The following is an 11,103-nucleotide window of genomic DNA, read 5'->3' as shown; positions in this document are numbered from 1 at the left end:
TGATCATTTGAGCGCTGGCGTTGATGGAACAGCTGGATTTTACACTCAGGACACCTAATTTACTTTACAGCAGTTTCAGAGGAGTCATGTGTATGATAGTGGATAATAATAAACATTTGTGCAAACCAAAAGGAAGAGGGGAGCCATATCGCCTCTCACCTTACTTCTCACGTTTTACCCTTTAGCATAAGTAATACCTCCTAGAATTCCGACTTGAGTAGCAGGTGAAGGCAAAATGAATACAGCTTGACCTAACGCCCGATTTGGTTAATATACGTATCTTATATATTCTTGTAGCTAGCCTACCTTAGCAAGCGCTGCCGCATTATTCGTATATTCACAACTCGTTTGTCACCTTACCGCTGGACAATTTTGGGAGACTAAGGCGACCCAATTATGTATGTCCGTGCCACGGCTTATAGATGCATGTATGCGTTGTAATCAATGAACGCATGCCGACTATCATGATCAGCGACAGAGAAGTCGGCATTGGCAAATTGTGGAAGTAGGGTTAGATATAGGTGGATTATACGACATGTACAATGGCAGGATGATAATTCAAAATCCGTATTCTATCAAGGCCTTCAGGCAAAATATATATATACCCTAAAAGGTACCAAGTGCCTAGTGTAGGCCCGTTGCTTGTCCTCCAGCTAAGAGCAATTGTGTCTCTAGAAGAGGACGCTGATGTTATATATATGATGTCACTTTAGACATTGTGATGGTTTCTCCAAGAACTTGATATCATACCTAAATAGGCTTAGGAGTCGACGACTATCAATTATATGACATCCCTAACTAGTTACTAATTAGTTCAAGGCAACAGAGTTGATGGTTCTGTGGCTTTTGATAGAGTGGGGGTTGCCAACACTACTCGCGTCGGAAAGTAGATCGCTACCGAAACCAGAATAATTTTCGTCGAAAGGTCTCCACCTCCCCTTTGCCATCACAGTTTCCAAAGTACAAAAGAGCGTCACAGACATCGTGTCCAAAAGCTCTCTATTGCACTGCGATACGGTGAATTTGTATTACTGTTGAAAGATTGTATTTTATAATTTCTCGTTACTTTGGGTATGTTATTCTAATGCCCCGCACTTTTGTCCCTCCGCTGTTACCCCACCTATAGCAAGCAAAATCATTGTTAGATGGCCCTGTTAACACATATCAATAGAAATCCCCGGTTTGAAAATGACTACGATGTTGCCCTTCCGCAAGCCCCAGTCGAGGCAAGCTTCAATTGAGTGAGGATCCCTCCACTCTCTATATCAGCATTCATACTTACGCTTTTTAGTCCTCACCACGATTTGAACCCGCTTGTGGATCACTACATCGGTATTGATGTTGGAACCGGTAGTGCAAGAGCATGCATCATCGATTCAACTGGTGATATCAAAGCTTGTACGTATTTCTTCAACGCATTTTGTGTCAAGTAACTAATGAAATAACACAGTGGCAACAGAGAACATTGGCCTCTGGCAACCAGAGACTGGCTACTATGAGCAGTCCACCACCGACATCTGGAGATGCATCTGCATGTGTGTCCAGCGTGCTCTGAGCCAGCACAACATCGACCCCAGCACAGTTCGTGGAATAGGTTTTGATGCTACCTGCTCTCTCGCAGTCTTCTCTCACGACACAGATGAGCCCATGTCTGTCACGGGACCTAATTTCAACAACGATGGAAATGACCGTAACGTGATCCTATGGCTTGATCATCGACCTGTCCAGGAGACTGAGAAAATCAATGCCACTAACCACAACCTCCTTCGTTATGTTGGAGGCAAGATGAGCATTGAGATGGAAATCCCCAAGGTGCTCTGGCTGAAGAATAACATGCCCCCCGAGATGTTTGATCGGTGCAAGTTTTATGATTTGGCGGATGCTCTAACACATATTGCTACCGGGAATGAGACGAGGAGTTTCTGTAGCACTGTTTGCAAGCAGGGTTATGTTCCTGTTGGTGTGGACGGCAGTGTTAAGGGGTGGCAGGAGGACTTCTATGAGGCCATTGGATTGGGAGATCTTGCAAAGGATAATTTCAAGAGAATGGGTGGAGTCGATGGGGTGGTGAGCCTTTTTCATTACGATTTTCATTATGTAGTTGGTTTTCATGAAAATATGCTGACCGATAGCAGAACGGGAAGTACATGAGTGCGGGTGAGCTGGTCGGTACTCTCAGCGAGAAAGCCGGCAACCAACTTGGCCTCCCCGCGGGAATTGCAGTCGGAAGCGGTGTCATTGATGCCTATGCCGGATGGGTGGGCACTGTGGGAGCAAAAGTCAATCTGAGCTCCGAGGAACTCGACACTGATGTCCCAAAGAACGATATGTCCCAAGCATTCAGTCGACTGGCAGCTGTAGCCGGGACCTCAACCTGCCATCTGGCCATGTCTAAAGAACCCGTATTTGTCAACGGTGTCTGGGGACCATACCGAGATGTGCTTCTTCCAAACTACTGGATGGCCGAAGGTGGACAATCAGCCACCGGAGAGCTGCTCAAACACGTCCTTGAAACTCATCCTGCCTATAACGAAACCCTATCCATTGCGGAATCCTTCAACACCAGCATCTACGACTACCTAAACTCCCATCTGGAAGAGTTGAGAGAGAAGATCCGAGCACCAACAGTTTCCTATCTGGGCCGACATTTCTTCGTCTATGGCGACCTCTGGGGTAACCGCTCACCCATCGCTGATCCAAACATGACAGGCTCAGTCATCGGGCTCAGCAGCGACCGAAGCATGGACGGACTCGCCCTTTACTACTATGCCACTATGGAATTCATCGCTATGCAAACGCGTCATATCGTCGAAACCATGAACACAGCAGGCCACACAATCACCAGCATCTTCATGTCCGGTTCCCAATGCCAGAACAAAATCCTCATGGAGCTAATGGCAACTACATGCAACATGCCCGTTCTAATCCCGAGATACGTGCACGCGGCTGTGGTCCACGGAGCGGCAATGCTGGGTGCTAAGGCCGCGAGTGCGGATAAGGACGGGAAAACTGAGGATCTGTGGAGCATTATGGATCGGATGAGTAAACCAGGAAAGATTACTAGACCTGGCAAAAATGCGGATGAGAGGAAGCTGTTGGATGTTAAGTACAAGGTGTTTTTGGACATGTGCAAGACCCAACAGGATTATCGGCAGATGGTTAATGATGCTGTTGGAGAGTGGGGAAGTACTTCAAGTTCTTGAGTGGAGCTTCGCTATGCTTTGTATCTCAGGTACAGAACAAGCGCCAAAATGATATGAACGAGTCGGATGTTATGCTCCTATTATAGAGGGAGTAAAAGTAATAATATATGTTTGCCAAAAGAAAAATGACAAAAGAAAATTGGCCAGCCCCTTAATGACTATATCAGACATTTATGAGCCTCATTAAGCATCTCTTGATTCTAGCCTCTCTACTAGGGCCCACATATACCCGAACCCCAACAGCCTACATCTCACCAAGAGACAAGACTCGACTTCATACGGCCAAATATACCAGTTTGGAAACTTCGCGGGCTACAGATACAGCCATAATAATATTTGAATATATGTATTAACGCGGTAAAACTAAAGCGAATTACCAACCCCATCTATTGCTTTTGGTCCCCCCCGCCCCAGCCCATTTCCTACACCATAACACCGCCACCAAACAATACAATCCAGCCATCCGCCCAAAAAGTCCTATCTCCTATCCCCTTCAGTCTTCAGTCGATACGTATCATGCAGCCCCGGAAAGGCGTTCGCAAACGCGGGTCCCAAGCTCCAATTCTCCAACCTCCTCAAATGCCTCTCGAAAACCGGATTAATCATTAAATCGTCCCCCTCCATATTACTCAACAACGAATCTGTAGGCTCATACGGCCAATTCAGACTAAGCGTTGACGTAAACGGAATAAAGAAATTATCAAACAGATAATCCCTAGGGTTATAGTCCCTCACAAGCTTATCCCGCATCTTGGGCCAAGGGATATGATCGATCCATGGAGGATGAGGGGTGAAGAGCTGGGAGGCACGTGGGGTTACCCAGTCGGGGAGACGGTCGTAGTTTTCTTGTGTGGGGAGGATTTGCCAGCGCATTATCAGGAACATTATGTAGAGGACGGCGACTCTTTCGGGGAGCGTAGAGAGGTCGGGGAAGGTTGCGAGGATATCAGTAAATACTTTTGAGAGAGGGTGCGAGTGGATGCTGTTGGCTGGGTTTAGGAGCGAGGATACGCTGGGATAGGCTGGTCCAACGAGGCTGGGTGGTGCTAGACAGGAGCAAATCAATATGATGTCCTAAGGGGGGTTGTGAAAAATGGGAGTGTGAAGGGGAGATATTATACAGTTTCCTGGGAGGACATATGAGACTACAAGCCCAGTTTCCGGGCTAGCAAGTGCTGTTTTAAGGAGAGGGGTTCCCTTACCGACGCCATCTGCAGCCTGCTGCTGCCTTTCATGCAATAAATCAAGTAGCACGCTATCCAAAGGACAAGTAGGAGGTCCATTCCGAATAGGCGCCGCATGTGCCATAATCTCCTGCCCAGAGCTCCCGGCATTATAACCACCAACACCAATGGAATTCCTCCTACGAATCGCCGGACTTCCCAGATCCGAAGGCCGATTCGCCTGCACAAAACTGGATCCCTCCTGCGCACTATTCAGGCCATTTGAGATCTTGGCTATTCTCTGGGTGCCATCGAGGAGGAAATCCAACCCCAGCCGTTCGGGGCCCATATCTAGATTATGTGCCATATGGTGTCTTTGCTGCATTAACTGCTGGCTGTGGGCGGTTTGGACTTGGGAATATGTTTGAGGATCATGACCCATTGGGGCCGAGACGGCTGGCCATTGTGCTGAGCCTGTGGCTCTAGTACTGGGAGAAGCCACGCTGGTGGGTGTTGAAATGGTGTGGCTCGAGGAACGTGGGCGAGGATGGACAAATGGCGGCGCAGGAGGGGTATATGCAGAAGAAGCTTCAATGCCTATTAAAATCAGTATAAATATAAATTACATTATTCGAGTAAATCACTAGAGCAATAAACTAACCTTGTTGTCCAATAATTGGCTGTATCAACGCCATCACCGACGCCAATCTCTTCTTAATATCGGCATTCTCAGCCTCAACCAACTCCTTTTGCCGCAGAACATGCTGTGTCTCCTGGTACGGCTGCTGCGACGTCAACTCGCGGATCTTCTTCTCTAGACTCTCAATCTGATTCTTAGTGCGCTCGCGGATTGCGCGCTGAGCTTCGCGGTCATTTGCGCGCTTCTTCGCAAGCTGGTCGGGGGTGAGGTTTGCGACGCCTCTCGAGCTTGTACTCGCCCCCGTCCGACGCCTCTTGGTGCCATCTATGGCCTGGTCGGTCGGAGAATCTACGGTCGCATCTTCCGACAGATCGCGCTTCTGCTGCTGAGCTTGTGGAGCTTGTGGGACTTGTGGTTGAGGCTGTGGTTGCGACTGAGGTTGCGACTGCGATTGCGATTGCAATTGCGGAGGGGAGTATGGGTGTGTTCCCTCATCACCGGGCATTCTTGCTGCGATCGCCCGTCCAAGAACGCACTGCCGGGTCCTATGTTCCAGCAGGCGGCGGCGCGCATGGGTTCTTCTTGTGGGAACTGATCTTGATGCGCATCGACTCGACTTGTCGGATGGGACAAGGCCGTGCTTCGTATACCTTGGTACGAGTAACTGTAAGTGATGGATTTATGCAAGGCTGACCGCGTCAGTCATGTTTCGTTTCGTGCCTGGGAGTGCGCGAGTCATGTAATAAATGGATAATGCGCGGTCGATCAAGGCTTGAGTCTGGGGAGGATGGACGAGGGCGAAGAAGAGTCGAGTTGCCGCTCGACTAACTTGCTGCTGCTAATAGCGGCGTTTCCCCAGATTTAATATCCTCACTTTATTGCTGTTCTTGGGGCACTACGTACCAAGTACAGCACAAAGAACGGTCACGATTGTAGGTCAACGTTGCTTGTTCTCCGCATTCATCGTCGCGAAAGTAATAATCATCCAGATCTAGGTAGCCATTTGGTGCCTTATTGCACATGTCTCTATTATACACTTGGATTTCGTCCCTCCTCTCATCACCCGCCCACCGCAAATAATACCTTTCCATGCCCAATCGCTTATTCCGATTGAGCCCGCGCCAGAGCCTCATGGAGATGTGCTGGGAATCTATATCTCAACTGGCTCGTAAATGTTGTCATGTCCATGTTCTTCTGCTTCATGTCTTGGATCATCATCTGCCTTGCGCCGTCATTCGCGCTATATTGGCTGCTCATCAAGCTCTCACGGAGCTGGTTCGCTGCTAAAATACTCCACATGAGAAGATTGGGTACAATATTTGCGACTGGCTGAAGGAGCGATGAGAATTTGCCAGCATAGCGTCGGATGACACTTGCATCCCCCCTGGCCTCGAGGGGAAGGATATCGACGGCGCTAATACCCTGTGATAGATTTCATTAGTATAGATTCCAGAAACCCGAGGTGGGAAAACTCACTTCCAGTACCAGAGACCAGTTCCCTTGTTCGGCCAGCTTCCTTATATCAGCGATACTAACTAAAACAGAACATGCGTGTTTATTGTCTGGTTTGATCCGGTCTAAATATATCTTATTGGCCCCATAGTACACAGCCATGCTCCTAGCAAGTACTACCGGATCGTCGACGGATGACAGACTAAGGCTACCCTTCTTCACTTGCTCAGAACTGGGATTGGGATGCGGCTTCAGTGGTTCCAATCGTAAGGTATCTTGGCCGAGAGGCACTGCCAAAGATTCGCTCATTGCCCGATTGAGAATGACCAGCACATTATCATATTCCTCTGCAAGGTGGTATAACAAGACCGCGTCGGTCGTTCGCCCGTTGTCGTCTGCAGCACTCGCAGCTTGCATCGTGATGGTCCGTACGAGGTCGTCCGTCTGGCTTAGACCAATCAGGCGCATGCGCTCTTCAATCAGGCCCATCACACGCTGTCCATCACCACGAAGATCTCCCAATAGCAAGGCGAAATCTTTGCTTTCAAGAACAAGTTCCCGTAATGCTTCGTGGCATAAGGTAATTTGATTAGTGCCTGCTTGGCCAGGAAGATCTTGGTTCAGACACAGGAGGACTAGGTAGTCAACTGCTGCAGAGACGTTTGCAGCCCTGAAGTCGCGAGTATAGTAGCCAATCATGCGACCAAAGTTGATTTGGGGTTTCTCCCTCGTGGTGTAGCTCAACAGATCCTCCCCACTTGCATTAGGGTCAGACACTCTCAACAAGCCATAGTAATCTGCGGCTATAGCTAGGTGAACGGCATCGCCGTAGGAGTAAGGGTAGAGGTACGAAACAGCCTCCTCAAACATACCGCAGGCAACCTGGAAGAAAACGAAAGTCCCAAAGGAGCAGCCAACTTCGGCGCCTCCTTTGAGGAAAAATCTGCTACCGATTTCTTTCATTGTTTTCTGCAGGTCCGCAAGCCCGTATACTTCATTGGCGATCTCGTCAACCCGGTTGATCTCTCGTGCAAGCGCTAACTGAAGCCAAACGAAATCCTCCACAGTGTGGTTAATACCCTCAAGATTTCGGGACTTGAGATCACAGCGACCGATGACTTTGTAGCAGGCCATTCTATACGGATCGATGGAGTTCTCCGGGGCTATGCGAAGGCGTTGGTTGTATTCGCTGGTGATGCGGTCCTGAAGGTCTCGGCGAAGTCGTCTATCAGGGCTGTTGCAGTAGTCCGTAATGTAGGAAGCAAAGTTGCGGTCGATGGCCCGGAATGCGACAGCATTAGCGGTCACATATTCGACGATCTCTTGAATATGACCAGTCCGCAAAAGATAATATACTAGTGCCCAGACATAGTCATTCCCAAGCATCTGCAAGTCGGTATTATCGCCAACAAGGCGCTTCTTTAGAGCCAATAACCGGACGTAAGCCTTCAATTTATTTATCACATTGGGTATGCCCCCAACGTTCGCTTCTCGAGCATTCTTGTTGAGGACAGACTCCATCTCTTCGAAAGCTAAATTTTCAAGACACCTGGCACCTCCACGTAGAATCCTCTTCTTGACTTCGATATTCTTGGCCTCGGATGGCGTTTCGTCCAGGTAGGCTGTCGCAAATTGGCGCTCCTTTACTGCAATTGGGTCCGAGGGTGGCTCAATCGCCTCGGGCTCAGAGACTATCTCAATCAAGGCTTTATATGCCTTAACAAGGTCTGGCCCATGTTGTTCACCCACTTGGTCAACCACTTTGGCGAACTCGTGGCATATTGGGTAGCAGCGCTTTTCCAGCCTCACTAGGTTCAGCTCTTGTACCTTCTCAGCGTATCGTAACTGTTTCTCCCGCTGGAATCGGTCCGCCGGAGGGGTTGCGGTGACTCCATCTGCCTCCAGCTTCTTCTCCACATCAGCAAAAATCTGTTGACTTGGATTTCCCACAGAGCTTGCTGCTCCAATAGCTGACTTCTGTAGACTTGACCTTCCAAAGCTACTCATGCCACCAACTCCAGAAGCCCTTGAGCTAGCCAGCGCGGCAGCTTTACTTCGTTTCGATCGGCCAAATCCAGCTGATGACTCGGAAGAAGACGTCCGGAAAGTTGATCGCCCATGCGTAGGTGCGCCTTCTCTAGGTTTGATCCCGAAATGTTGATATATCCTCTTGCGCTGAGCATCCCACTCCATCGTCACATTATCTTCTAAGAAGGCGTCGAAATCGCGAGTAGATCGTGCTAGGCCATCAGAGATCATGCTCAGTGTGTTTTGCGTCTGTATGTTTGCGAGATAGCCTTCCACATCCGTATCAGCAGCCTGTTGAGCCGGTACCCTCTCAGCTTTCCCAGTTGCTGCGCTGAAAAGATTCAAATCTCTCACTGCTGCTCCTGGATCGACACCGGAAGCAGCAAGAAGATAATGCGCCTTGCCATCCACGCTTCGATCTGGTGCCCCCGGACCCAGGCTCCTCATCCGCTGTCGAAGATCTCCTAACCCGAGCTGAAGTTGTGGCAGCCCCTCCCCAGCTGTATCATCGTACATCCTCTTCCGACTCTTCTCCAGTATGGAATCGAAATAAGCGTGGTTCTGGCCACTCTGCTGCGATTGTTGACCGGCGGCTTGGGATGTAGAAACAGATGCCGAGCCTTGTGGCTGGGTTGTCCCGAAAAGTCCTCCACTGGGCTGTTGGGTTTGCGAATTCGATCCCAACGTAGTACCTCCTCCAAAAAGACCACCACCAGATGGCTGTGTGCTGGCCCCAAATCCTCCGCTACCAGCTAATGTGCTCCCTCCTAAACTACCCCCAAAGAGACTCGACGGTTTCGACTGCGATGAAGCTGGCACGCCTCCCTGCGGTTGCTGCTGCGATGTAGCCGTCGAACCCAGAGACCCAAACAATCCACCGCCAGTACTTGATGCCGGAGGTCTTGAGTTCAGTCCACCAAACAGGCTGCCGGCTTGCGACGACGAGTTGGTGATCCCGCCCTGGTTCAATCCTCCAAAGAGTGACATTGTGGCAAGATGTTGAAAGCGAATGAGGGTGAAGAGCAAGCGTGCTGCGCTGCACTTTGTGCAAGCGCTCGAAAGCTGATGGAGCTCGAAATATTAAGGTCGAAGCCGCGATTATTTTGGGTGCAAGTCGCGACGCGAACCATTGGTCACAATAGGAACGAGCTGGCCAGTACTTGGTGCCTGAGGCTTGAATATTCACCTTCAGCAAACGAGCGAATTCGTTTGTTCACCTTCGGAATTGCAACATGTCTCTTTTTGACATACAGTATTTAAACCAGACTAAGAACAAAGCAACCCCTCTCAGCCAACACAGTACCATGTCGATGACAATATGTCACGATAAGCTTTAACTTTGCCAGGCATGTGCTAGAGCCAACATATTTGTTGCTTATGGAACCAGTCCAACTGTTATGTTATTGTCAAGGGGGTTCGTCATCCAGACTCGCCAACCAGACTGCTGCAAGTCATGAATTGAACATATCTCGCCCATAGAGGCCAATCCATCGCACAAAGGGTATGAAGTTTTTAGGGCCAAACTTTAGTAATACGAATTTGCGAAATAGGCGACGCATCTGTGTCTTGTCCATCAACCGATGAGAGAACCGCTTGGCCATTCAGAATAGGTGTGCCTTGCCTTCTTAATGCATACTCGAATATTTCCTTTCTAGGGCCAGATTTTATGCACTACAGGTGTCATGTTGTCACCGAGGTGCAACCTATTTCCCGATGTGAGCAAATACTCATGACTTCCTTAAACTACGAAGTAAACACCATCGTTATGGGGTTTGAGATTAATCCTCCAACTGTGCTGTGGTGGGGCAGCTGCAACCACTTCATGATCCTCTGTTTTGCCTCCAAATTGTATTAGTTAGACACGTGGATAAGTGAGACGGTTGGGCTTATAAGCTCATGGCTCTCACTTTCCCTTTTACCCACGTCCAGCGATGCCCTCATACAGAGGTGCAGCTGGATCAGAGAGAAGCTGGTCAGCCAGAATACGAATACACTGAATTCGCCGTATTTATATTGATTACTGGATTTTGTGACTGTTAGTCGTCCTAAATAATACCACCTGGGAGCGCCTTGAGTCTTCACTCCTAAGAACACTAAACCACTGGTTTGGTCTTCTTCTGCTATATGGCCACCTGACGATACGGCGACGGCGCCACCGCCTCTGAATTATCCATTCATTTGACCTGCGATCTTTTGGTTGTTTTATCCTCGATTCCTCCTAGTATTACTAAGAGTCCAGTACTGGAATATTTTGTGACAAGACTAGCTGAGCACTCGAGTATTCTATACCGCTAAATATCAATAATGGCCGAGGGGCCAATCACATCTTGCCACACTATCCGTGACGATTTTAATGTGCCATTAAAATCCAGAAGTATGCTACTTTCTACCTCTGAAAGAAAGTCAAAAGGCTAACTCGACTCTAAGGCGGTTTCCTAAGTACAGCGCAAGAACTACTAGCCAACCATGATTTGATTTTGTTTCGAAGTGAGCTTCCTGCTTCGTGGCTTGTTTGGACTCCGGCCCCTGAGAACATACGAGCTTACCCATCTAGTCGTTATTGGGCGATGATTGTTACCTAGGAGGCAACTTAATGGGGCAATTTACAAATAAAGTC

The 11,103-nt window shown here is 48.9% G+C and overlaps 3 protein-coding genes across 3 annotated transcripts; 1 reads left to right on the top strand and 2 right to left on the bottom strand.

The window, feature by feature from the left end:
• Positions 1 to 1,188: 1,188 nt before the first annotated feature.
• Positions 1,189 to 3,203, top strand: BP5553_02626 (Actin-like ATPase; the record flags this gene model as incomplete). Its single annotated transcript, XM_032011249.1, has 4 exons — positions 1,189 to 1,241; positions 1,292 to 1,398; positions 1,451 to 2,067; positions 2,136 to 3,203. 4 exons carry the CDS (start codon positions 1,189 to 1,191, stop codon positions 3,201 to 3,203), a joined length of 1,845 nt encoding a protein of 614 aa, XP_031870942.1.
• A 477-nt stretch (positions 3,204 to 3,680) lies between these two features.
• On the bottom strand, positions 3,681 to 5,511 carry BP5553_02625 (Uncharacterized protein; the record flags this gene model as incomplete). Its single annotated transcript, XM_032011248.1, has 3 exons — positions 3,681 to 4,249; positions 4,325 to 4,963; positions 5,028 to 5,511. The coding sequence occupies 3 exons, from the start codon at positions 5,509 to 5,511 to the stop codon at positions 3,681 to 3,683; spliced, it is 1,692 nt and encodes a 563-aa protein (XP_031870941.1).
• A 596-nt stretch (positions 5,512 to 6,107) lies between these two features.
• Positions 6,108 to 9,473, bottom strand: BP5553_02624 (Uncharacterized protein; the record flags this gene model as incomplete). Its single annotated transcript, XM_032011247.1, has 2 exons — positions 6,108 to 6,428; positions 6,483 to 9,473. The coding sequence occupies 2 exons, from the start codon at positions 9,471 to 9,473 to the stop codon at positions 6,108 to 6,110; spliced, it is 3,312 nt and encodes a 1,103-aa protein (XP_031870940.1).
• Between the last annotated feature and the right edge of the window lie 1,630 nt (positions 9,474 to 11,103).

This window comes from Venustampulla echinocandica (genome assembly GCF_003357145.1).
Source record: "Venustampulla echinocandica strain BP 5553 chromosome Unknown scaffold_1, whole genome shotgun sequence".
NCBI lineage: Eukaryota > Fungi > Ascomycota > Leotiomycetes > Helotiales > Pleuroascaceae > Venustampulla > Venustampulla echinocandica.
The sequence above is the reverse complement of the archived record's forward strand: the minus strand, read 5'-3'. Positions and strand labels throughout refer to the sequence as shown.